We start from the raw sequence: 27,968 nt of genomic DNA on the forward strand, positions 1-27,968 counted from the left end.
TTTAAGAAAACAAAAAGAATTTTATTATACAGAACAGAAATCTGCAACTCAAGTTGAATCAAATGAAAGAGTGCCTGTAAGTTACAGGAAAACCCATTACCGAACCACTTATACATAAGTACAGCTAAAATGCCTCTGGAAAGCAAAGTCCAAACAATGCCACATTTAATGTGAAATCCTAGTTCCAGGTTCTGCTGCTAGAGGGCTGAAAGTGTCAAAAACCAGCAATGAAGCCCAAATTTTGGCACTAACATTTGAAAAATACCCCCAAAAAATCATTCCCTCCCACAAGACACCCAGAACAGAAACATCCCAAAACAGCATATTTGCATAAATTATTGCAGGAGAATATTTGTTGTTATTATAAACAATTTGCCCCTTTTATAGGACTTTTAACATCATCTCAGTGACAGGCTTAATTTTCTGAGAATCTCTTTTACAAAATCCGGTGAAGTACTTGAATTTTCAAATACATTTAATTATAAAAGTGTGTTGTCAGAGGTGGCTCTTTATTAAAGATCACAGTAGGAAGGAAGGTGGGATGAGGAACAACTAACTGAAAGGCAACTAGATGGGAATAATTGTAGCAGAATGTTTGGAGTCACTGGAAGTATAATAGGATGCATCTGGCCCTAGGGACTGGGCTGTTAGGAACTTTATAAAGTGTTGGATATGGCATATGAATGTGTATTTAGGACCGGATTCAGGTTTGGAGTGCTCTCAGGTAGGCCCTGCCTGGGCCCCTGGACATAATTTACTTGGAAGCAATGGCAGGTGGCTATGAGCCACCACTTTAACTTTCCTACATTGCATCAGAATGATGCCACATTGTGGCTCAATAAACCCAGGACAGGTACTGGGGGACTTGGAAGCTGGCAAGGATACGTAGTGCAGGCACCAGGTCTATTCAGGTGTTATTTGAGAAGAGCAACAGGAACAAGCTGCTATCTGAAGTCACAGTTCTGTGTAGAATATGTGAACATCTAGGACAGGTTAGTCTGACATATACAAACTTTTAGGATAGGACTGCACAACTTGTGGCCTAACACACCCCAACTGCTTTTGCTGTCTATCTAGAGCTGCAAAAACAGGAAGGAAGGTTGTCAAGCATTTGACAAACCACAGACACAGCTATGGGCTGCAATGGACTCAGTGGGTCACCAGCCTGAACAGGCCTGATTCAGAGAGTCATTATGTATGGGGAGGTTGATTCAAAGACAAGTGCATTTGTGAGTCTATGGAATATGCTCCAATGCAACAATATTAGAAGCACAGGCTAAAGGCATGGGGATGGTCAGGGTCAGTGAATAAGTGCTGTGGGGTTGTTGTTTTCTAATTATTTAAATTACACTCTGCTCTGATTTGAATAGTTAACTGCTCGTGCTCACACCCCATTGCCAGCAACGAGATATGTACCAAACATGTAAGTGATCACTGCATCTACGTATGCAAAACTTAAAATAGACCATCTTTCCTACACAGTGGAATGCATAAAATTGCACTTGATCTTGCCAAAAATATTAGGAATCATAAATTTCCCCAAATACCTCCCTCCCTCCTGATACGTTAACTCTTTCCCATAACTAGGAGTTCACATTCTAAAACTTTCTCCTTTTCACAAGCCAGGTACCAGAATCTTCAGTCAGAAGCTGCTACATCCAGTAAAAATGCAAGGCACTGACCCTGATCCATAGATTCTTGCACACAGCAGTTTGCTGCATGCACACTACTGTGAGCAAGGCTCATTTACAGATGGTTGATTCTGGCATCTCTCATGGGTACCAGTCCTTTACTGGGCTGGGGGGATTCAATCCTACACACACTGCCCCAGATGCTGGATACAGAGTTATTTTAATATGTGTAGCATCTTACTGAGCAATCGCTGGTACCTGTCTATAAGGTTGAGCTTGCCTTTGTGCCTGGAACACCCATGCTGGTTTGGGGAAACCATCAATCACTCTTCCCCTCTTCCCACTGTGGTTAAAACATGAGGGATTTAGCTGTAATATTGAATTAACCATTCCTCAGGCAGTTGTTAAAACAGTTTTAGATTTAGCTTGACTATAATGTTTAAAAAGTAAAGACGTGCTGCAATAAAGACATTTAAATGGCTTAAAACCCACACTTGCAGCAGCAATGCAAATTCAAACATTTTCCTAGGTGTATCAACATGTGTGTGATTCCTTCCACAGTGATCCAAGCAAAATGTTCTCCCTCTGAGAACGATGTCCAAAGGTGAACGTCACAGAACATATCAGAAGAATGCAGCATTCCATGGGAGAAAAATGTTTCTTCCTTTCTTCAACAGCAGGAAGCCTTGTCAAGCAAACTGTCCTTATTCATTCCATTTTAGATCTTTCAAAATGTGTGATCATTCTTTCCTGCAATATTAATATATGGATCACAATGAGGTTTCACATTTTTTTTAATGTTAACATTAGTGTCCTATCCAAAGTTCAAAACACAAAGCAAATGTTTCTTCTCTAACAGGAGTTATACTTAGAACTAATTCCTTTTAGGCACGGTTAAGTAAACTTCATGTGACTTTCATCATTCATGTGATGAACATTGTTTTGAGCTATAAGTGAAAACTGTTACATGCCCTAAAGATTGACTGAAAGCTTGGAAAATATCCAATTGGAGCACGCCCAGAAGAACTATTTGGCACAAAAAATAATGGATAGAAATCACACTGCAAGGAACTTTACCAAAATGAAAATGAAAATCAAATCAGTGTATGCAAACTGTAGTCATACATGTCTCGGGTCAGAGACAGAACAGAGAATGTCAGAAAACGTGTTTTCCTGAAACACACTATGAATGCTTATTTATGGGCTTGGAATGCATATTGTAATGCTCAGAATTTGTCTGCTGAATTTGCAGCATTCATCTCTCATCACTCCTCAAATCCCAGCAATGGCTTCCTGTTCCTTTTACTGCCTACACAAACCCCTTGTCCTTGCCCTTACAACTCTCTAAACTTGTTCCACCCAATCTGTCCTAATATCCCAATGTACTCCTTCCCATGACCTTCAGTCAACAAACCCTACTACACTTAGCTGCCTAAAGGTTGTTTGCTCTTAAAAGGATATTCTCCATTTCACCTTTCCACTCCATGCCTAGAGCACAACCAGAATTCCTCAGTGAAATCATTTCTCTAGTCTTTCAAGTCTCTTCAAAAGCCCACAAAGCTTCACTCCATTTTAGGCTTCCTTCTCAATCAAACTTTAACTATGAGTAACTGCATTCATTCATTCATTCATTTAAAACATAGCTATCCTGCCCCCCTGAAAAACTCAAAGCAGCTAACAACCAAGTTGAAGCCACAAATTAACAATTCAAAACTGATACAACTCTCATGAGCGGAGATGGAAACAATCAGGTTTGGTATCCTGAATTTTGTTTATTGTCCTCACCCCTCAAAGTCCCTTTTTTTTCTTTTGTGTCCTGTTTCACTATTTAAAAGTGTGAAACAGAACACAGGAACCTGCCTTAGAGTCAGATCACTGGGTTCATGTAACTCAGTAATGTCCACACTGACTGGTAGCAACTGAAGTTAGCTAGCCCTACCTAATTTGAACCTAATTTTGCATGCAAAGCACGTGCTCCAGCACTGTGCCACAGCCATGCCCTCAAATGCTTTAAGTGCACTGTCAAAAAGCAGTGGCTTCATGTAGCAAATAATATAAAATAAAAAAATCAGATGGTTAAAAGTTCCTAAGTATTTGCGTCATATAAAAGCTCTGATCTGTATTTAACAGTGCTTCCATTTTGCTTTTATTAGTTTCTTGATGCACTGACTGGAACAGAGAGCATTTCAGTTTTGAAAGGCCAAAATCATTTCCTTAATACTTGGCTCATGACTCCCCTGTTGTGTCACAAGACTTAAACTGCTGCTGAAGGTTTGTTTACTGACCTCATCAGAATCCAGAAGCGCCGGGAGAGCACTGGATTGAGAGGAATGAAAAGAAAGAAAGAAAGAACTTTAACAACAGGCACAGTACTGACAAGAAACATCATCACTGGGAATTTATCGCAATAGCGCTAGTGTGAAATGCAGGTAGTTTCCCAAGATTTAGAACAGAAAGTACATTTTACCAAATGAAGATTTACAGCACTGTATAAAAGAAAGCACAATAAACGCAATTGGCAATAGTCCTTGTCCCTAACGCAAACCAACAGGGACTTTCCTGAACTGCAGCAGCAAGTAGCAGCAGGTCACGAGTTGGATTTGGAGTCTGTATTAGGGACTGCTAGCTGGCACCCCACAAGCAAAAGCCAGAAAAAGTCCACACCAGTTATAGGATGCAACTGGCAACATGACCAATATTCTAGAAAATTATTGCTGTTTTCATTCATTTTTCTTCCAGTATATTTACTATAAATATAAGTCAAATTACATGTACTTACACGTCTGTCACCGAAGAAGGAACATTCTCTTCCACCCATTTCAAATCATCTTCCTGCTAGATTTTTTATTTAAAAAAAAAGAGGTCATGTGTTTCAGAAATGGTTATTCTACTTAAAAAATAACATTACACAACATTTTGCTATGAAACTACCAAAAATATGTTGTGTACATTTTCCCTACGGAAAAGCTGATTAACTATATTTGACATTTCTCTGTCTCTCCTGCTTATTTTTGGTGGAGGAGGATATAAATAATTTACGACATCTTAAATAAAAAGAAAATCTATCGTTTACAAAAATGTATGAAAAAACTAAGCTGAAAACTATAAAAAAATCCCTTTAAAGGGCAATTAAATAAACATGCAATATCCAAAATAATTTGTTTTTCCAGTACTCAAGAGCCATTTTCTTTTTTTAAAAAAAAACCAAAACACATTCCCTTCCTTCTTTAATTCTAAAATAGTTAGTTAATATGGCTACAATAGATAATTCATATACAGTAGGCCTGCATACAGTTATGTTCTGGGGATCACACCTAAAGCCAAAATCCTGTATAGCCAAAACCCATTGACTTCAATGGCAGGTGGCATTCCCAAAGTCATTTCTCCCAGAACCCCAGCCCTTTCCCACCCACTTTTAATTTTTTTGCCACACACATAAAGCTGAATGTGTACAAGTTAACAGCATGCAAGTCGCAAGGTTTACTCTATTACATTTTTCCCTTCTACTACTGTGCAATAGATAGGAAAGACACATTCCAAGATTTAGCAGATATAAGAGACTTTCAAGATCTCATATAGGAAATTCTTTGGCATAGTTCAAAAAGGTTCTAAATCAACATTTATAGGGATTGTTGTTGTTGCACCTCTGTTTTTCCTCAAAATGTCTCAGTCTGATCTTAAGTCACTTGTTTTTACATTACCAGCATTGGGCACCAATTGTGCCATATGAAGTATGGGCACATTCCTAGGAGAAACTTATCATCTTGTCAAGCATCTTAAAATAATTTAAAATCAAACTTACTGCTTTGCTGGCTTTAGGGTTTCCGTTTGACTCTTGTTTTGAATTCCTCATTTTCATTCCCTCTGTATAAGACACCAGAAAGAAATAAAGCTCATTCAACAGTGCCACCAGGGTTATGATTCAAGTTTATTATTGTTTCAATGTGAATCTATAATAGAGGTCCCCAACATCTTATTTCTTTGCCCCGCTCAGAGGCAGGAGGAATATAGAACCCAGTTAAATAGCTTCTGGTAAGTGCACCGGAGATAGGCTTGTTTCACATAATTTAGGCACAGGTAATCAATTCTAGCCTGTATTGTTGTCATGTCGGCTTCAGCATGAAGAAGAGCAGCTGGGGTCCCGTTGCAGAGCGAGAGCACTTTCCTGAGGAATTTGTTCTGCACTATTTCTATGGCTTTGTTAGCATTTGGGTCCGTGCCCCCATATCGCTACTCCATGGAGCATCTGGGAAACCACTGTTAAGTATTTTCAACACAGGTTCTAGTAACTGGCCACCCACTGTAAAATAGAATTTCATTAACCCCCCACAAGTTTTCTGTGCTTTGAGTTTCATAGCCTCAATGTGCTTCTTCCGTGACAGCGTCTCAGTGAAGAGAACTCCCAGATATCTGAAGGAGCGTGTTTGCTCCAGATTCTGCTGATCCATTTTCCATTTGAATCTGGGACTACGCTTCCCAAAGACCGTAATTTTGGTCTTGGAGTAATTCACGAGGTCTTCCCGCTTGCAATACATGCTAAATGCTGTAAGCCAGGCATGTCCAACAGGTAGATTGTGATCTACCGGTAGATCACTGGACGCCTGTGATAGATCACTGGTAGATTATTGCCCCCCCAAAGAAGCTGAACAACTGTTGCTCCTCTAAAAAAAGCTCAACATTTTACCTCCACCCTGAAAAAACTCAACAACTTTGACCCGACCCCCCCATGGGCCTTCTTCCTTCCTAAAAAAAGCTAGCTCAACAACTTTGACCTGAACCAAAAAAAGGGGGTAGATCACTGCCAGTTTTTAACTCTCTGAGTAGATCGCAGTCTCTTGGAAGTTGGCCACCCCTGCTGTAAGCAGATTGTTAAGACCTAATCGGGAGAGTGATAGGAGCACCACATCATTGGCATACAGTACAGCAGACAAGATATTTTCCTATTACTCATTGATAGGGCGGGGGATTGCGCCAGTGCTAGGTGTGGATAGGCTTGTTGGGAAGCAATTCCTGGGAGAGGGAAGCAGGGCAATGTTATCAGGGTGGCCACTGGAACTAAAATTGCATTTATACAGCAGAAGATTTTCTTCTTACCAAAGCTTTCTTTCAGCATTGGCTCCTTCTGTTCATCCTCCTCCTCTTCCTCAGACAATGGTGAAAAAGCAAACCTTTCAGAAAGAAAAAAATTAATAAAGCACACACAGAGAGAAATACAAACACACAAATATTTTTCGCAGACTTCTTTCTTTATTAAGGTAAAGGTAAAGGACCCCTGGACGGTTAAGTCCAGTCAAAGGCGATGGGGGTTGAGGCGCTCATCTCACTTTCAGGCCAAGGGAGCCGGCGTTAGTCCACAGAGAGCTTTCCGGGTCATGTGGCTAGCATGACTAAACTGCTTCTGGCACAATGGAACACCATGATTGAAGCCAGAGCGCATGGAAACGCCGTTTACCTTCCCGCTGCAGCAGTACCTATTTATCTACTTGCACTGGCGTGCTTTTGAACTGCTAGGTTGGCAAAAGCTGGGACAGAGCAATGGGAGATTTGAACCGCCAAGCTTCTGATCAGCAAGCCCAAGAGGCTCCATGGTTTAGACTACAGCACCATCCGTATTATTGTTGTGTGTAATTGTTACATGTTTTACATCTGAAAGTTACTGGATACCAGAAATAGTCAGACAGGACAAGATGGCTGCTTTGAATCAGTCTTCACCAACCTGGTGCCCTCCAGAAGTTGTTGGGCTACAACTCCCATCAGTGCCTGGGAACCAGGTTGGCAAAGGCTGCTGTGGATCAACATGACTGTTATGGTGTTGTTATTTTTTAATAAAATAAAATAAAAGATAATGTTATACCTCTGATTGTTGGCAGATGGCCTCCAAAGAACCATGATGGCAAAAAGGATCATCGAAAACAGAAGTCGCCAGATGGCGTCATCCACCCACAGCTCCCGCCAATCCTGTTATTAAAAGATAGGTAAGGTACACACCCACTTCAAAAAAGAAAGAGAGAAATGCCAACATTTTCAAAGAGAAGCAAGGCACAGAATTTGTATTAAATCCATTCACAATCCTTAGCCACCAGCTTATCAAACAAAAGCATACTCTCCATAGCAGTTTGGGGTAGGGGAAAAGTCACATCACACTTACCGACTGACAGTCTACCAGCCTGAATTTCATAGTGGTCCAGATGATAAAAACAACAGATGCTAAAGAGTGGGGATAGACACACACATTTGGTGAAATATTAGCAAGTGCAAATGAACTGCAGAACTGCAGTTTTAGGTTATTTGCTTTTAAATCATCTATAACCATGGGGATTGTGTCAAGTAGCAATGTGTGTTGTTGGGCTTGTGGCACATTTCTTTGTGCAGTAAAAGCCCCTTTGAGCATTTGTTCTGCATCTGTCTAAAATCTGTCTAAAAATATTTATTTATTTAGAAAGAATTCTAAACTGGTGAATCTGAACTAATCTCCAAGCATTTAACGTAAAACAATATAAAATAATCATCAATAATACACAAATAAAGCTAGCAAAATTTAAATGCAATGCAGTATTATATATCTATTTTTATAGTAATATTTTATTGAAAGGTTTTAAATTATAAAGAGATACAAAGAAAAAGAAAAGGCACAAAAATGTGTAAAGGGGAGAAAAATATTATATGACTATATACAAAAAATACTCTAACCCATAAATTATTTTATAAATTTGATATTATTATCCTAACACTTACATAAATATTAATAGCCTACTACATTTTGTATAAACTCATTCAAAATATTGTCATGTTTATCTAAGCAAAGTCTACATCTGTAAGCAGACTTAGAATTACATATCTAGATAGCCTTTGCAGCAGGTGTCAATATAGTGAGAGCAACTGCCAGATGTTAATAGGCAGGGAGTTCCAAAACACAGGGGCTGCCTTGCTGAAAGATCAACTTCTAACTAATGTGGAATGATAAGTAAGCATATATGGGGCTTACTTAACTGATCCCAAGCTCTTAAGGACTTTGTATTGTAAGAGCAAAACCTTGAAAATGAAAATAAAAGACAGGGGAATGAAAATTCTGCTCTGGCAGCTTGATAGTAAGTTCAGTAGACCTGTTGGGATGAGCAACGGCTGGCTTGGCATTGTATCCAAAGCTTGGGTTTGCTTGGAAGAAACAAAATACAAACAAACACTGGTTTGCAGGCAACACTAAGAAACAAGCCATGACCAGGAAGCCAAAAATAAACCTTGATTTCAGATCATGGTTTGTCTGGAGAGAAACAAGCCACAAGTCCTAGTTCAGACATAACACTAAGCCAGCCACTTCATGATTCCCCCCCCCCACTAGAGGAAGAACAAAGCAGGAATGTTCATGCACAATGTGATTTATTTAACCTTAGCTAATGACTCAGCATTGTGTCCAAACATGGCCAACAAGTCATGAAATTAGAACTTTTTTATTTGTTTTCAGGCATCCTCTTTTATTTCATAGAATCATAGAATTCTAGAGTTAAGAGAGACCCCCGAGGATCACCTAAACCAGGGGTAGACAACCTAAGGACCGTGGGCCAGATGCGGCCCAATCGCCTTATCAATCTGGCCCATGGACGGTCCGGGAATCAGCATGTTTTTACATGAATAGAATGTGTCTTTTTATTTAAAATGCATCTCTGGGTTATTTGTGGGGCCTGCCTAGTGTTTCTACATGAGTACAATGTGTGCTCTTATTTAAAATGCATCCCTGGGTTATTTGTGGGGCATAGGAATTGTTGTTTTTTTCCAAAATATAGTCCGGCCCACCACATGGTCTGAGGGATGGTGGACTGGCCCACAGCTGAAAAAGGTTGCTGACGCCTGACCTAGACCAACCCCTTGCAATGAGAACTCTCAACTAAAGCATTCATGACAAATGGTCATGAGTTTAAACCCCTGATTTAAAACCTCTGATAGTCCACCACCTTCCGAGGGAGACCACACCACTGTCGAACAGCTCTCTGCACTTTCTATTTAGGGTACAGGCACTGAACTGAGGGCAAACTATAACACAGACGTGACAGAATGAACAATGAAGCGGTAGATATCTCAAATAACATCTGGCTCAAAAAGGTCCCATGAAAACATTTTGGAAGGAAATATTTCTAAAGCTCACCTGCTATTGCCAAAATCAGAGTGTTGGTGAAGTGTCGGTAGAGAGAGAGCTTCACAACATTCCTCCTAAGTTTTAACAACTTCATTGTCTGAGTCAAACTGATGAATATGTATGGTAAGTCAAGAAAAATCAAGCTTGATAACAGGCATAGCCCAATTACTAAAGATAGGTATTCAGATTCAATATACACAGAAATACTAACATATCAAACTGAACCTGAAGCTTATGAACCCCGAAGCAATGATAGCTTATTAAAATAAAGAATGAACTTATACAAATCAGACACCCATTATTCCTACACTGTGCTTCGATTACCACTTACACTTAGCAGTGACTCAAATATTGTGGTCCTCACATAAGGCTATTAAAAATGCTTTGGTAGGGTGATCCTCAAAGGCTTCTCACTTTAAAAAGGCATATAAGCCCCCACACACAGACAGAATATGCAGTGATGGCGTGGAGACCCTCTATGATACCAGGGCATCAATGTAGTGACTTGTTTTCAAACAATACATCTCCAGTGTTAAGCACTCACATGTGAACACAACGCTCAATGGTGTCTACATGAGGGCTACAGGAGAACATGAGGCTGCATCAGGAAGAGCTACATATTTGCAGATAAGGTACAACTCTGCCCACTTTAGTTATCCAACTTCTGAAGGCTAGTCTGTGCATAATGTTTGCAGTAGAGACAGCTCTTCCTGTTACAGAAATGCAAAGGAAGCACCTCACCAATCAGAAGCCAGTTGACATCACTGCACCAAGGTCATCTTCAAAACTGGCAGCCATTTCTTACTCTATCAGATTTACCATGTTAGCTGTAAAAGTACATCTTTCACCATGTTCTTAAGTCAACAGACTGCGAGTGTGGCGTTAAGCATTCTGACTCGGAAGAAAATTCCATTTAATTCAATGGGGATTTCCCCCTTGGAAGTGTAGTTAGGATGACCACCTTAAAGAAATTTTGTTTGTGAAGGAAAATAAAGCAACAACAGAATCAGGCAGAATACCTGCAATAGATACCACCCGCCATGAAAACCCAACTCCAAAGAAATAGCAGTCCTTGAAATAAGCCAGTGAAGAAGGATATCCACCAACAGAGGGCAGTATCTAGGAAAGCCAGTGGAATAAAAGCCAAGGAGGCAAGATCATTCTGTGCCTAGAGAGACAAAGAGAAAAAGGCATTGAGACCAAGGCCAATTGGAAGCAAGATACAAGACTTACAGCGCAGTCCTAAGCATATCTACTCAGAAGTCCAACTGAGTTCAGTGGGATTTACTCCCAGGGAAGCGTGTAAAGGAATGCAACCCCAAGCATGCTGTTCCCCAGAGTGGCAGGGGAAACCCAGCCAGATGGGCGGGGTGTAAATAAATTATTATTATTATTATTATTAGATATTACATGAATGTAGAACACCAAATATGTATTTTCTTTGTTGAAAGAAAAAAGAGGTTAGTAATAAGCCGATTTTTTAAAAAAAATGTTGCAGGAAAGCTGAAAGATACAAGTCCTGATCCCTCAGATTCACAGCATTAAGATATTTTCTAGATCCAAAACTGCACCAGGAGTTTGAGGCTCCACTGGTGTCCAGCCATTCTGCCTGACAGGAAAGCTATTGATCTATTGAAAGCTGCGTATTTCTGACACCCAGCAAGAACCATTCCATCAAGCAGCTGTGAGGGGAGATTGCCCTGGTTTTACAAGAACTCACACAGTACAAAATACACACCTAGCCGATAAACCATAACATTTATAGCACACACAATCAAAGGAAGAAAATGAGCATTAATCTCATCGAAATCAATGGAATTTCAGTACACCGTTGAGATTTACACCCCACTGATGCTGAAATTTCTGTGGTTGGACCATCTGCTTATTGCTCATAGCTCTGGCAAATGTTTCCGTTCATTCATAAGGTGGCTTACTCATTTGCTGAGCTCTAAAAACAAACTAGGAAAGCTTTAGGAAGGAATGATACAAGGGTAATTTAACTAGCTGTTCACTTCTTCCCATACCTCTTCATACAATGTATTTTCTCAATCACCAAACATCCAGGATTTATACTGACATTGTTCATAAATGAAAACCATACTACGGCACTTCTGAAAGGATATCCAATAAATAATACAGGAGTCAATGATAGATAGCCCGAAGTTAGCTACCACAGCTGTAACACCATGGAAAGACTGGAAAAGTACCAAAAAGAGAATCAGTTTACTGAAATACATGATAAATGCATGATTAAAAGATGAACCGTTTCCTGCAAAACAGGGCTCAGCACAGAACTGAGGAACAATGGCTGCTACACAGTTCACCTCTATCAAGCACAGGACAACAGGTCACCCAGGGGCAAATGTTCTTCAAAGGATGGTCAAAGCCATGTGACTTGACAACTCTATATGCTATCACTGACTTGTGCATGATTTATGTAAAACTCATGTTCCTCTTCATGTTATTATTTTTCAAAACCCAACTCAGGGAAAAGGTTTCAAAAATGTTATACTTCCTGACTGCCAAAAGTATTTCCAGTAACATATAGCTACATTTTTAGAAACAGATAATATAACCTATGGATGATATCTGATTAAATCATGCCCACTCTATGACTTAGTTGAATACCACCTTATACCATAATCACCTGCTAAAATCCACTGAAAAAAGGAACTTCCTTTTTTCTAATTTTACTGCAGCTAAGAATGCACACTATCTCTACTTTATTCCACATGACACAGATCTGCATTATCTACACAATGTATTCACAGCTGGTTAGCTGGTCTTTTCAAGGTTCCCGTATTAGAGGCATAATCACCTTTCTGCACACGGGGCTGTAACATTACACAGCTGCATGGCACATAGCAATGAAGAAATGCAAACCAAATGAAAGTGAGGAAGAGCTGTCAGTGAATTTCATCTTTTGAATGTGTGTGTGTGCTCGCACACACACACAAAGGAAGGAAGCAACAGATATAATAGGAACATAGCAGGGTCGAGTCACAAAAGACAAAAATGAAGTCAATATTAATCTGCACAAGCCTTTACAGTACATTACAGTACAGTAGCATAAGGGGCAAACAGCCTCTTTTTAAACAAGTTTTAGTGGAAAGAATGTAGACCAGATGCACAGTAAAAAGGTTCATTCAACAAAATTCAAACATCCCTTATTACCTATTATGCACAGGTCCCGCTAATTGCATACCTACCCAAAAATTCACTTATTGGCGTGTAAATAAATATGCCCCAACCTCACTATATGCTCCACAGAGTCAGACATACGAACAGTCAACTTCCTTACTTCCTAGTTTGTGTTTTGGGGCAGAAACCACAGAAGGATGGGTGTGGGAGTGAGATCAAACAAATCAGGGAGCAGGAGAAATTGGACAAATCTGTTTTTTTTTCCTTTTGTCTCTCTTTTGCTGATTAACTGCAGCCATTTCAAGAAGAAACCACGGGGGGGGGGGGGGGAGAGAGACCCGACAAATCCCACATTAGAAATATTTCCATAGTAAATAGTGGAAATTGTGGACTCATTATGTGAACGTGTGAACAGGTTCCACGGAATGCATTGTGTTCAGTAAGTGGAACCTGCGTATATACAGCCTTGCCTGGTAGGAAGCGAAGGTCTGTATATGAGAGTTATGAAATTGCAGTAAGTGATTACTAACCCCCGTGACTCTAAGGACACCTTCCATGCCAGAAAATAATAAATAGAGAGCTCCAGCCACAACTACTTTGTGAAGAGTAACTCCAAGGCGAGGTCTGAAATGAGAATAAAGGGAGAAATGAAAAACAATGGGAGGACATATATCTGCTGTACAGATTACATCAGTCATATCATCTAGGTCATCTCCAATGTGATTTTCACATCTGGGTAACTGGTCTAACCGGGAACTCTGGATTATAATTTAGCAGTGATATCAGCTGCAAATCACCTCCATTATCTTAGTACTGCTGATAACAGACTTGCATGTGAAACACACCAGTGAGCAAGTCCTAGCTAGTTTTGTTAATATTGCTGCATTAACTGTTTTCCATCAAAATCGGTCAGCTAGAAGTGAACTGCATCTAACTCCTTTGACAACACAGATTCAAAATGTATGAAATTTCAGACAGGTTAGCATTCACTACAAATGGGGTGAGCATTCAAAGGAGGAATGCACAACTTAGCAAGCAGAATGAGGAGGACACAGCCCATCTTGAACGGACCATTCACCTCAATTCCACTTGCGGTTCAGTCCCATAATCCTCAATGGGGAAAGAGTGTGTCTTTTGCTTCTGAGCCCTCTCCCAACATCACTGGAGCCCTCCTTCACCTCCTACAGACTCCCCCTTCCCCAAGATCTGGTGTCTGTGCTTTAGAGGAGGGAGAGTGGTACCAGGCTGAGAAGGCCCGGCTTTGGGAATGTCAAGCATTAGAAGTCAAATGGAGGACACGCACTCTTGAGGGACACTCGGGAGTTTGATCCTAATGCTCGAGCAGAATAAATGATTTTTGGGGTGAGCACTTTGCTGCTTGCCCAACACTAGTACTCACTTGACGATGCCGTATCCCAGGCTCACTATAATCACAAGAGTTCGAGCGAGTGAGCGCTTCAGTGCTGAAAGAAGCTCAGCCAATATCAATGCCCCTTGGACTGTGAACAAAGAATGAACAGGATAAAATACACAATACAACAATACGCAGGTAAGAGAGATATCTGCACAATGGCTGAAATCCTGGGCACACTTATTTGGAAGCATGCCCCACAAAACTCGGAAGTAAACATGTTTAGAATAATATCCATTAACTAATACACACATAAAGGATGGCTCGGGATGCAAAACCATTTCAGAAATAAGATTTATGTTTCCATGATTGATAATCTAGCTGTCTTTATCAAATGAACACTGCACAAAAACTAAAGTGACTGATATCAGCTACAGATAGTGACAAGAGATGAAGGTTTGTATGTTTGTACTCTATCACTTGGGACACGGGTGGCACTGTGGTTAAACCACTGAGCCTTGGGCTTGCCGATCAGAAGGTTGGCAGTACGAATCCCTGTGATGGGGCGAGCTCCCGTTGTTCGGTCCCTGTTCCTGCCAACCTAGCAGTTCGAAAGCATGTCAAAGTGCAAGTAGATAGGTACCGCTCCGGCGGGAAAGTAAACGGCATTTCCTTTCGCTGCTCTGGTTCACCAGAAACGGCTTAGTCATGCTGGCCACATGACCCGGAAGCTGTACACAAGCTCCCTCGGCCAATAAAGCGAGATGAGCGCCACAACCCCAGAGTCGTCCGCGACTGGACTTAGCAGTCAGGGGTCCCTTTACCTTTACCTTTACTCTACCACTAAAAATAAAATTGCTAATGGGTCAATGGTTTCAAACAATCCATGTTTTTGTGTCCTCAGAAATATTTAACAATGTTATCCCCACATACCAGATTCTCCTTTGTAGCGGATATTCTGGAATTCTGCGTAGAAAACAGCTTTCTCTAACATTCCCAGTAAGATAACGGCACCAATCCAGAACTGGATCCTCAGGAGGTCTCGCCAGTAGCAGGCTGACCACGCAAGCCACAGAACCCCAAACAACACATACACAATGCACATCACCATGAAAAACTATGAAAGAGAGATAAAAGAAGGGTATCAATTTCAACCAGTTACAACCAGCATTTCTGTAGCTGTTTACTTACCTGCATTTATTTATCTAACAATTCTTCAAAGTTTAAGTAAGTACTGTATGTGGGAGGTGAAAACGTGCATGAGGGAAAATCCACCACCCCCCTTTCAAATATATTTTAGGACTAAGATTCAAAAAGAATAAAGGCAAGGCTGGCACAAAGTTTAATGTGTCCTCTGCAAAGTACTGCTGGTTGAGCGCCTCCCTCCACTGGCAATGTTGCTACAGATGCTAATCTTCTCTCTCCCTTCTCCCTGCATGCCACATGCTAACACTGGGCCCTAATAAAGGTTTCACTGAATTTTGCTTAGCTTGACTCTGTCTCCTAGGTTTGTACATTGGAACCTCGGTTTTCAAACATAATCCACTCCAGAAGTCCGTTTGACTTCTGAAACGGACTCAAAGGGCTGCCAGCAAGTTCAATGGGGAAAATTGAGAAATGCATGAAAACAGAAGCATTCACTTCGGGGGGGGGGGTTGGCATCCGGCTTCCAAAACGTTTGGCAACTGAGACATATGAAAACTGAGGTTTGACTGTGTCTATAAACTTTTGTTTCCCTGGCCTAAAGAGATCCTTTTGAGGCACTTTCCCGGTTTTACAAGGAAACATCTCATCTCCAACAGTAGCAAAAGGATTTCAACTTCACCCAGAAAAAAAATAGAACAATATCACTTTATTTACACAAAAAGAAGGAGCAGTGGTTCTCTTGCATGGTAGCAGTTGTCTAGAGAGGGCAACATTACAGCACCCTGGCATTAATAGAGAAAGCACCAACACACTGAAGAGAAATAAATAGAAAACGAGCGACCGTGATTTTACCATGTGAGAGGCAAAAAAATTGTACCTGAGAAATTCTGTACTGTATTAATTGCTATACTGAAAATACCAATCTGCTTCTACATTGCAAGAAAATGCTTACATGATTGCTTTCAGGGAAGGGGTCTTAAAAAGATATTGCATACTGCCATGTCATTTTAAAAAGTCAAAGTGTGTCGTGGGAAGGATTGACTTGAAAGGTGAATTACACATTGACGATTAAATACTATATGCAATAACTATTGCAAAGAACTATCCATCATGGGTGCCTGGGTGAACAACACTGGGTGGTAATCAACTAACATTTACTCAGAGCAGAACCATAAAAATTAATGAACCTAACTGAGTGATGTCCCTTAATTTCAATGGGTCTACTCTACACTGAGTAAAATTTAGTTGAATACCACTCACTTTCCATTTCCCAAGCTGTGTCTGTTTTCTCAACCACAGTTGTATCGTCTTTTCACTACTAACCCATCCTAACCCACACTTGTATCTGAAACACCTGTGTATCTGAAACAGCCTCTAAGCCAGGGGTCAGCAAACTTCTTCAGCAGGGGGCCGGTCCACTGTCCCTCAGACCTTGGGGGGGCGGACTATATTTTGAAAAAAATTATGAACTAATTCCTATGCCCCACAAATAACCCAGAGATGCATTTTAAATAAAAGCACACATTCTACTCATGTAAAAACACGCTGATTCCTGAACCGTCCGCGGGTCGGATTTAGAAGGCAATTGGGCTGCATCTGGCCCCTGGGCCTTAGTTTGGGGACCCCTGCTCTAAGCTGTTAAAGTAGGGACCCTTTCGTTTCTGTGTTCTGCACAGTGTCCAGTGCCAACAACATCAAAAAATGTTCAGTAACAGTGACATCTGATGCTAGGCTTAAGCCCCAGAGCTACACCCCTACCCCAGTTTCTTGAGAATGGTCACTTGTCATCCAGACTTGTGAAAACTGATTTGTGCTTGAAACAAACTACAGGCATTAACTTACGATCATGAGAGGATAATCTGCTAGGGAGAGGTACTCATACGGACCCTTCACTTCCACGATCACTGCCAAAAAACAAGCACACAAAGAAAAGAGTAGGGAATCAGGAATACATAAGACCATGAGAAGAGCCTGCTGGATCAGACCAAAAGCCAATATAGTCCCAAATCCCTCTGGATACCCAAGGCCCTCTCCCACTTTGGTTCCCCACCAGAAGGTATCCAGAGGCTTTCTGCATCTAATCCTGGGAGGCACAATATAGTTTTCATAACTTATTAGCAGTTATTGATAGCTTTATCCTCCATGAATTCGTCTAATTGCCATTTTAAATCCATATCCTTTGTAATAAAGTACAAGTGCCTCTGCGTCCAGTCCCTGTGTCCGTGGGATTGCACTACTGCGCATGTGCCCCACGGACAGCCGTTGGGACTTGGAACGCAGAGACTTCGGGTGGCCGGGCGAAACTGTTGAAGCGGCGGGTGTGCACAGGCATGCGGCGGGTGTGCGCTCGCATGCACTTACTTCTAAGCAGCAGCGGCCGTTACAAGTGGCGGCGGGCGAGCGATGTCAAGCGAGAGCTGCTCAGTCAGCTCTGCGCGTGTTCCCGATGTTGCTAGGGCAACAGGGACGCAGAGCTGACAAAGTTTCTATAACTAACATTGAGGCAGAGTCGCCTCTGAAATTCTGTAGGACAAATATTTTTTTTTTGAAAAAAAACCACTGGTGTGATCTGTACCATAAACAAACATTGCCCAAACTCTGCTTTTAAAAATGTTTGACCACATATGTTCTAGCGCCCGTTAATTTAACGGGTTTAATGTCTAGTAAGTTAATAAATATCATCACATGCTGTGGCAGTGAATTCCATAGTACAACTTATTGTGGGGGGGGAGTACTTCTTTTTACCTGCCCTTAATCTCTCACTGTTCAATGGATGACCTGGGTTCTAATATTATGAGGAAAGGAGAAAAAAAAATCTATCCATGTTCACCCTATAATGCACAATGTCCCTTCCTATTCACCCTTTCCCCCCTTCTAAACTAAAAAGCCCCAATAGGGTAGTTACTTTAGCCCCCAGGTTATTGTGCTTGACTCTTTCTGCACCTTTTCCAGCTCTACAATATTCTTTTTTTAGATTTATTTATTTAGGAGATATATACACCACCCTTTTCACAAGCCACGGGGTGGTTTACAGCAAAATCAAACAAAATAAAAGCAATGTATGAAATCCATAAAACAACACAACCTCTAAAAACATAAAGCAGCAACTCACAACAATTTATTAGTAGTAGCAGTAGCAACCAGTGACCACAAAGATTCTATTCAGTGAATTCATGTAAGGATATTCCAGAATTCTTCTTGCTTTTGGAGGTATTTTATTTTATTTTATTTTATTTATTTTATTATTGGATCATGGTACACTGAGAAAGAAAGTAACATCCTCTACTCTTGTAATGGTCACGTAAGCTAGTAGTACAAGAACTGGCAAACTGCTCCTTTAACAGAGGAGGTACAATCAGATTACAGGAAGAGGTACAAACAGATTACTGCCTGCATACACATCCTTTAATGTCAGAACAAGGAGTGGTCTGTGCCTCTCCTTTTTCTCTACTAAAATTTATGAAGAAGTCCCCATGTATTGACAACATTCCAGAAATACATGGGATTTTAAACATCTATCCAGTGCTTTTTTTCTGGGAGGGACACATATGTCAGGGACGAGACAGAGGCTTCAAACCTCCCAGAGGGAGGGGGAGACGCAGGGTTGGAGGAAGGAGGAGGCGTGACCGAGGGGGGATGAGGAAGAGGGAGTTATTGATGTCAGCCCAGAGGAACAGGCAGAGAGAGATATAGAGCCAGGGAGGTCACAGGATCAACAGGGCTTAAGTTCCGGTTCAGAATCAGGGGGCAGGTTCAAGCCAGCTCTCGAGCGACGGGCAAAAAAGCGGAAAAGCAAAAGATGGAGTGGGAGAGTTTACCCTTTTCTGTCTTGCTGGAAGGATAAACGCAGACCTCAGCAGAGATCTGAACTGAATGACTCTGATGAATGTTCATGAGGTACTAATGACTGCTTGTAAATATTGTAAATAAAGGCTATAAAAATGCCAGGAGCCTGTCGTGGTGTTTGTGTGAAGAGAGGAAGCCCGTCAGCCATGACAGCATACCCCTAAACATTTTGTGAATCAAAGTTTGGCCTCATTGAGGGGCAGTATTTCAATATGAGTAGGAAAATGATAGTACCCCTAAACATTTTTTTTAAGGAAAAAAACTCTGTCTATCTATCTAAATATTGGGCCACTATTTTCTCTCTCTTGCTCTTAAGGAAAAAGGAGAAACACCTTGGGGAAAAGGTATCAAATAGGCTTCAAGAATTGAAGTGTCTGCAGCCATTACTACACTTGAATGCCCAAGGCCTGGTATACAATAGCAATGAACTTTTGCCTCCTTCCCCTTCTGGAATCCAGTCCGACAACACTTGGCATCCACGGCTACACCTGCAGCAAGCTCAAGGCTCACTTTGAAAATTTGCCGCAGATACAATCCTGGAGATTAAACAGTGAGTGGTGTCTAAGCATTTAGAACAAACTTCAAACATAAATGAACTACTGTGGCTCACTGTGAAAATGTGTTCCCTGTGGCTCAGAGGAAGCCGTAACTTTTGGCAATTCGTCACTTGTTGCTCTTTTAGTTTTCACATTGGCATCCTTTGAGGATACAATTCCAATCTGCACAATAAAGATATAAGGCCCATCTTGCCAGGTTCTCATCACAGCATTCATTGCCTGGGGTGGGGAAAGAAATTGCAGGAGTATAAATCACCACCCAGAAAGAAGCTTTGCACCTTCTTTCCTAAGAATTCAAGCAACCAATAAAGAACATTACCTCAGTGGAAAAGGTGCAAATCTAATCTAAACCACAAATCAGCATACAGTTTGCACAAATCTATCAGGGGCACTATGAAATCAGCATTAGGCATTTTCAAATCCTAGTGGTTTTAATGGGGGAAAGCCAAGCACAGACATTATCAGCAGCACACACAAGCAAACCAGTAGCCAGGCAGAGTGACCAAGAACGGTCCAACACAAAAGTGATCCTCTCCTGTATTATATATCACCTCTCTCATACTTACAGAATTCTCTGATGCTGTGGTATAGTTTGCTCCATCCTCTTGTTTTCCACCTGAGAGGGGTTCTGGGTGAACAAATTCTTTGTAGAAAATCTAGTAAAAAAAATAAAAACTCTTTTATGTGCATGTATATACACACATATATACAGAAAGACGTGCACACACACACACCCAAAAAACAACCCCCATACAGGCAAAGCATTATATACTTTTGCGTGTGTGTATTCCAGAAGATATAAAAAATGGATAGCTAGAATTTCAGATAAACAAAAATACTCTTTACATAGTGTTACAACGACACAGAACTATGTGAGGACTGAGTTCAAGTACGCAGAAGTTTTAGATTTAAAAAATGTATATTGTCCCAATGTACACCCTCTAATAAAATAGTAATAAAAGAAGCATTTTAAATTAAATATGTAATACATATTAACATTTCATAATATAATTCAAAAAAGAAAAAGGGGAAATATTCTATATATCTATATAATTACTTAACCCAAAAAACTCCATATTGTGTCATATTACAACAATGCAGCAACATTTTACCTACTTAGTTATAGCCATTTTTTTATACCACCTTCAATAAAAACTCCAAGTGCAGTTTACATGAAAAAGAGAATAGAAAAATAATTAAAATGCAAATAAAATGCACCCAAACCATCATACTGGCCAAATAGGACCTATAAATAGAAACATCACACTTCACTCAGAACCCAGTCTCCTTGTAATCCCATCTTTCGGGGAGTTTCTGTCCCTTAGTAATTCACATGGCCTTTTGCAAAGGCAGCATGATGCCACAAGCTCTTTCAGGGCCAGTAATATGGATATATGTATACCTTCAAGACACCAGAAAACCTTTCCTTCCACCCTGCCTCCTTCCACCCTACCTGAGGTCTGAAAAGTTCAGAACAGTTGGGGAAGTAGCGCGAAGACATGGCATAGTATCCTGGCCAGCCTGGCCGGTTTTCTACAGTACTTCCAACGTAAACTTCTGCCTGCTCATCCTGTCAAGACAACATGGTATGACTTTATCTAGCTGAAGGGTCAGTGAAAACAAGGGGTTAACTCAACAAGCAGCTAAGAAACTGAAAAGACAGCCAACCCTGAATGCCAGGCACCCCACCCACCCCATTAAAAGGATCCGGTAACAGGTGATGCGGAAGACAGGTTGATTTTTTCCATGTTTAAAATAACCTTTAAAAACAAAACCTCTAATTGGACCACACATATTACAATCCTAAAATCACAAAGAAAAGGTCAATACATATCAAAATGCAATTTAAAAATCCAGTTGAAATACTGAAATTATGCCTGTGGGCTGTTACAACACTTTGAAGGAATGACATTGTGGCCTGCGACCCTAAGGAGCTACAGACTGGCGATAATACCGGGTTAGGCGGTCAAAATGTCTTCTATCAAGGCAGCTTCATTTGCTCTTTTCATGACACCATTAAAGGGAACTGACTTTATATCTACAATTTCCAGGAAGGTTCCCCCTTTAAGTAGCAAACTCCTTCCATGAAATACATCCTGTAAGGATGTAAAGGTAAAGGTAAGGGTACCCCTGACCGTTAGGTCTAGTTGCGGATGACTCTGGGGTTGCGTGCTCATCTCGCTCTATAGGCCGAGGGAGCTGGCGTTTGTCCGCAGACAGCTTCCGGGTCATATGGCCAGCATATGCTTCTGGCGAACCAGAGCAGTGCACGGAAATGCCATTTACCTATTTATCTACTTGCACTTTTTGGAGTGCTTTTGAACTGCTAGGTTGACAGGAGCTGGGACCGAGCAACGGGAGCTCACCCTGTCTCAGGGATTCGAACCGCCGAACTTCTGATCGGCAAGCCCTAGGTTCAGTGGTTTAGGCCACAGCGCCACCCACATGTAAGGATGTAGTGGAACATAAATCAATTAAGTTAGCATAGCTCTAACTCGGGCAATAGTGGCTGATGAACTACGCCCAACAACCACAGCAGCTGGGGTTATTTGCTACTGCATTATTTGCAGGCTGCGTAATTTAAGCAACAGATTGCATGACTTTAGTCGTTCCTAATCCCAATTCCTTACCCCAAAATTGAAGACCTCATTGTAGCAGTCACAATACCTCATGTACCAGCTGACATTGTAGCCTTGAGACGGATCACATGCACTTTCCTCGCCTTCAACTAAAGAAATAAGAGAAGTACTTAAGAAACACAGGAAGCACCATATTTTCCTCTTTGTATTACTAAAAGGTTCTTGAGAGCATCTCATTAACCCCACACTCCAGAGCAGATTAAGAGGGTATGAGGGCTTCCATTAACAACCCATGTCTTCTTTTTGTTTTATGAATAACATCTTATCTGTTTAGGCAATCTGGAAACAATTGTAATAATAATGCTTTTTAATCCAAATATTGGACTCAACATACCATATCATCCCCCCATCTAGGACAGAGTAGCACAGCACTTGCACTAACTGTAAGTAATCCAGCACGGCAAGATCCTTTCCATACAAAGGAGTGCTTTGCTGACACGGCAGCCTGTCATAATTTGGAACCTCAGCTTATTACATTGCAGTGAGGCAGGAAGACGGAGAGAGTTGTATCCCAAACATCTAGCCATACGGTGAACTCTGATAAACAGGGTAGTTAATGCCAAGAATGCAACCTTCAGGACAAAACATGAAATGCCACAAGCTCACACTAACAAATGACTCCCTTTGTATGAAGAAAAGAAAAGAGCGAACAAATGAGCTTTACAGTTCACTGCTATGCCATTTTATATCGTGCCTTTTATGTGTTTTTAAAAGTGGCCTGGCCAGAAAATCTATCACACACTATACATCTTTAACCAGGCCTTTGGTTGATTGTCATCCAATGCCCTTTTAAAATGTGGGGATTTCTTGGGGTGGGGGGTGGTATTCAGTTGTTTCTGTTTTTATTTGCAGTATGTATTGTGTGTTTTTATTTTGTAATTTTATCCTGTGAACCACCCTGAGACTTGTGGGTATAGGGAGGTATATAAATTTAAATAATAATTATAATTATAATAAACATATGACATTTTTATGCATGCTGCCCTTTTGAAATAGAAATAAAATACATAAAACAGGGACAGGCAGTAAAACGCTGAACAAAGCTTAACCTCCAGAACGTACAACCGATGTAGACAACTTAACAAATCAATCTCCTGGGGTGGGTGGGTGGGTGGGGGCTTTGTTAGGTTATATGTATATGGTCATTACACTGATTAGCCTTGCAAACTAATTTTGGGCAATGCTTGGAAGCTCTACATGCCAATTTTGTTTTAAGCAGACTTATTTTTTTGATACATGATTACTGCTTAGCTGAATGTTTGAATGGTTTATTAAAGGGAGAACTGAGTAGAGTGATTTGGTGGGTATAAGGAGAGTGAATGCCGAGTGACTGTGTATGTGGGTTGAGCGTTTATTCTTGTGTAGTATGACTTACTAGTATGTAGGTGAATTACTCTGGTGATTGTATTAATTTGTATGTGATTTTGTAATATTTGTGAGCATTGTATGATGATAAAATCTCATAAAGATGATGATGATGATGATGATGATTATACCCTGCCTATCTGGCTGTGTTTCCCCAGCCACTCTGGGCGGCTTACAGCACATTAAAAAAATTTTAAACATTAGACATTAAAAATTTCCCGATACAGGGTTGCCTTCAGATGTCTTAAAAACAAGGCCAACAGGGCCTTGTTCAACTATTACAAAATACCTGCCATAGTATACAATAAGCTATAGTATGCATGCACTTACATTTTAGGAAAATGGTAGTGTTGCTGAAGAGAATCTTTCCAAAGTTAAATAAATTCTTCTCCTATAGAGGGAAAAAAGGAAGCAAACAGAAGAAGCTTGAATGGAAGGCCATCTCTCTCTCTCTCTCTCTCTCTCTCTCTCACACACACACACACACACACACATATATATATATATATATATATATATATATATATATATATATATATATATGAGAGAAAACTTTAGTTAGCATATATTTTATTTGGCAACAATACTAGGTAAATAAGAATATATTATATTACCCCAAGAATGTCAAACTCCTACATATCTGTAAAAGCATGATCTAAAGCAGGAAAAGGGAACCTGTAGCTTTCCAGTTGGTGGCCATCGGTCGTTCTGGTTGAGGCTGATGGGAGATAGAGGCCAACATCTGGAGAGCCATGAGTTCCCCACCCCTGATCTCAAGTACTCCTGTGTACACATTACGTTTGTACTCTTACGTGTTGCTGTATTAATGGCAGAAATGGGAAGTGCTAAAGTTGCAGCCATCTGCCCATTTGCCTGGGAATAATTCCTACTGAAATGAGAAATTATTAATTACTGTTTCGGAGTAAACATAAACAGATGAGGCGTCACAAGTTGGTACATACATTGCTTTATACCACTTGTTTACTCAATGCTTGATGGGTCACATCTAAATGAATTCCACAAAGAATTAGAGGGTAGAATTCAACAGTGCGCTAATACTTGCCAGATGGAACCATCTCCCATCTCCTCCCAGACGGTGCACTATTCCGGGAATTCTCCCAACCCTACACAGCAGATCTGGAGGAAATGCAAGGTGTATGCGGGGAGGGGAGGAGCGAAGCCCGGCTTCATTAGCACAACAGGTTAGTTGAATCTGGCCCCATTGTTTAAAGTGACACTACTTTATTTTTCATATTTACATGCGTCACTATCAGGATATGCTGGTATTTTATCTATGAAGGCTCATTCACACAAGCATGCCATTACTTGATGCTGTAAAGCAAAGAACATGCATGTGTTAAAAACTCCTAAGTAAGGAAGGTGATCCATTTTGATTGATTCTTGTTGGTGGTGAGGGTGAAACATGCAGGCATCAGGTGTTACTTTAAAATCTAAGGTAATGGTAAAGGTACCCCTGACCATTAGGTGCAGTCCCAGACGACTCTGGGGTCGCGGCGCTCATCTCGCTCTATAGGGAGCCGCCGTTTGTCTGCAGACAGCTTCTGGGTCATGTGGCCAGCATGACTAAGCCGCTTCTGGCGAAGCCAGAGCAGCACACAGAAACGCTGTTTACCTTCCTGCCGAAGTGGTACCTATTTATCTACTTGCACTTGACGTGCTTTCAAACTGCTATGTGGGCAGGAGCTGGGACTGAACAACGGGAGCTCACCCCGTCACAGGGATTCAAACCGCCGACCTTCTGATCGGCAAGCCCTAGGCTCAGTGGTTTAGACCACAGCACCACCCGCATCCCTTAATCTTACTCTTACTTACTTAATTTCAAATCTTACTCATCCATAAAATCAGTTGATACTTTAAGCCAGCCTTCGCCAACCAGATGCTCTCCAGATATTTAAGAATGCAATTCCCATCAGCCCCAGCCAGCACCAAATATATCTCCTCAGTCTCTATTAGTCATGTGGAGAAAACTGTACAGCTCCATCATTAAGATGATGTATGACAAGTGCTTTTAGCACTGAGGAAAAACACCACATAAATGCTAATAGCCATGTACTCACTTACTTGGGAATATGTCCAACTGAACTTGTAAGAAAACGTGTAGGATTCCACTGTATTTTTATTATTATTATTTTGCAAACTACCTGCACTCAATTCTGATGAAGAGTGGCACAGACATGTTAATTAATTCACATATTATTCATATACCTTTGATATATTCAGAGCTATAGTCAACAATTTATCCAGTGCTAAGTTACCGCACAGTATTCATAACCAGGAGATAAAAGCATTGAGATTTGAGTCAGACTTAAGTCTTGAAATCAGTGGATCTATTCCAATCCTTCATCTTTTAATGTTCAGCCAAGTAGTGAAGATAATTTGGCCACACATATAAACCAGAAGCAAAAATCACAGGAAACAGGAGTGTTACAATTCTTTTCAGTGTTTGTCAGATCATTGTAAATTATCTGATGTTAGCATGTGTCACTCTACTTTGAGGGATAACTGGTTTGGTTTTGACAACAGTGTGAAACAGTTCATTTAACTTGTGAAAAGACTCTCATGTCAGTGGGTTTTCACATATTTGCATGTGTGCTGCCTTAAATGCGGATCAGTTAGCAAACATTGCATTTGGCAACTTGCCAGCGTCATTTAAAAAAAGACACTTGTCAGTGTCTGAGCACCTCAAGGCAGCTCTGTGATGCGTACAATGTACATCAGATACTAAAGATTGCCTATAAAGAAGAAAAATGGTTACACATGTATAGATACATGGTGCCAATGTAGTGAAATGGGAGACCCAGGTTCAAATCCCAACCCAAGCACAAAGCTCACTCAGCATTCTAGTATCAGCCATTGAGTCAAGCTAGCCTACCTCACAGGAGTGTTGCACACATAGCAAAGCTCTCTGGTGGGTGTGGAGGAAATTAAATAAGTAAAAAATTGATATACAAAAAGTATATTATCACTACCAAAATTGCAGCCATGGACTTTGGTTGCAAAAGATGAGGCCCTCTTTTGTTAGCAATGTTACCCTGGAGCAGGTACACACAAAAGATTACAGCAGCTACTTCTGTGTACAGGACACAACTACTGTGATTCTCCATGAATCGCCCCTCCTACGTTGCCTGCTCACATGAGCAGTTATTTGCATATTATCTCTGAAAAACAACCCCTGTACTGTCTCTCACTTTTTGTGCAAACAGTGCACCCATGCATGTTCACCAGTCTTGACAGATCCAATTATCCGTATTAAACCATTCCTTACTAGAAGCTAGCATCAGGCGATTCTTCGTGATCAATGTGCAATTTTTGTTGGAAAACCGTGGTCTAGGGCTGAGATGAGATCTCGGCCTGGCAACGTTTCAGCACCACAGGAACAATTATCTCTTTATCCCCCAGTGCTTGGGAGCGAATAATGAGGTGACGATGAAAATGCACTCTGCACCTGCTCAGGGAGCTACTCTTCCTGGTTATTACTTCACGGTCATCCTTTGCAAGACACGGACCACATGTTAGGAGGCCAGGGTCTGAGATCGAATTAAACGTAGTGTTCAAAACGAGGAAGTAGAGCAAACCCTTGCCCGGGTGCGTAAAATCGGCAAACGGCACTCCCCGCAGTCACGCTGCGTTGGCAGTGCCTTTGCAGCAGCAACGAGAAGCCAGCAAGGCCCCTGGCCCTCGATACACCTGGAGCAGCGACAAGGCAGTGCGCAGGAACGGAGGGAAGCTCCGGGTTGTGCTGCTCACACGTGCAGCTTGGCGACGCGGGTCAGGAGACTCGCTCGCCGGGGTCCTAAATTGAGACGCCCAGGGCGGCCGATCCCCGCCACCCCGCCAACCCTCCCTCTTTCTCCCGGGGATCCGTCCGTGCAGCCCGCCGGACGGGACGGAGGCGGCGAGAGGGGCCCTGCTGGCTCACCATGGGCACCGGCAGCCGCCACTTGGAGAGCTGGCCGGCCGCAGCGGGGCCCGGCGGCCACACGAGCAGCAGCTGGAGAAGCAGCAGCGTCGGCCCTGAGCGGCGGCGCCGCCACAGAGGCTGCAGCATCCCGCAGAGCGACGCCACTCCCGCCGCCATCCCCTCCGCAGCGAAGTGTCAATAGCAGAACCTGCTCCGGCACTCTAGCCCCGCCCCTTCCG

At 41.5% G+C, this 27,968-nt stretch overlaps 1 protein-coding gene across 4 annotated transcripts; it reads right to left on the reverse strand.

Moving 5' to 3' along the window:
- TMEM87A (transmembrane protein 87A) lies at positions 1 to 27,952 on the reverse strand. 4 transcript variants are annotated; one of them, XM_033145888.1, is made up of 19 exons: positions 27,748 to 27,952; positions 24,138 to 24,198; positions 22,434 to 22,531; positions 21,257 to 21,373; positions 20,370 to 20,459; positions 19,857 to 20,022; positions 17,243 to 17,304; positions 15,188 to 15,371; positions 14,303 to 14,402; positions 13,434 to 13,527; positions 11,886 to 11,957; positions 9,772 to 9,880; positions 7,780 to 7,838; positions 7,486 to 7,589; positions 6,726 to 6,799; positions 5,434 to 5,495; positions 4,411 to 4,463; positions 3,917 to 3,947; positions 1 to 2,381 (listed from the first exon to the last, which is right to left on the reverse strand). In XM_033145888.1, the coding sequence occupies exons 1-19, from the start codon at positions 27,904 to 27,906 to the stop codon at positions 2,340 to 2,342; spliced, it is 1,737 nt and encodes a 578-aa protein (XP_033001779.1). In that variant the 5' UTR covers positions 27,907 to 27,952; the 3' UTR covers positions 1 to 2,339. The 4 variants fall into 4 exon arrangements, with proteins under 4 accessions (XP_033001779.1, XP_033001766.1, XP_033001784.1 ...); XM_033145875.1 differs by having other exon boundaries at positions 4,411 to 4,466; XM_033145893.1 differs by lacking the exon at positions 11,886 to 11,957 and adding an exon at positions 10,862 to 10,930 and having other exon boundaries at positions 27,748 to 27,951.
- Positions 27,953 to 27,968: the final 16 nt, after the last annotated feature.

This window comes from Lacerta agilis, chromosome 1 (genome assembly GCF_009819535.1).
Source record: "Lacerta agilis isolate rLacAgi1 chromosome 1, rLacAgi1.pri, whole genome shotgun sequence".
NCBI lineage: Eukaryota > Metazoa > Chordata > Lepidosauria > Squamata > Lacertidae > Lacerta > Lacerta agilis.

Excerpts from the sequence above, each read along its gene's own strand:
- TMEM87A (XM_033145875.1), bottom strand. The coding sequence starts at position 27,906 with ATGGCGGCGGGAGTGGCGTCGCTCTGCGGGATGCTGCAGCCTCTGTGG. Across the intron at positions 11,958-13,433 it reads GTGTCCTTAGAGTCACGGGG|TCTTTCCATGGTGTTACAGC; the intron begins GTTAGTAATCAC and ends GTACTTTTCCAG. Across the intron at positions 6,800-7,485 it reads CCATCTGCCAACAATCAGAG|GTTTGCTTTTTCACCATTGT; the intron begins GTATAACATTAT and ends TCTTTCTGAAAG.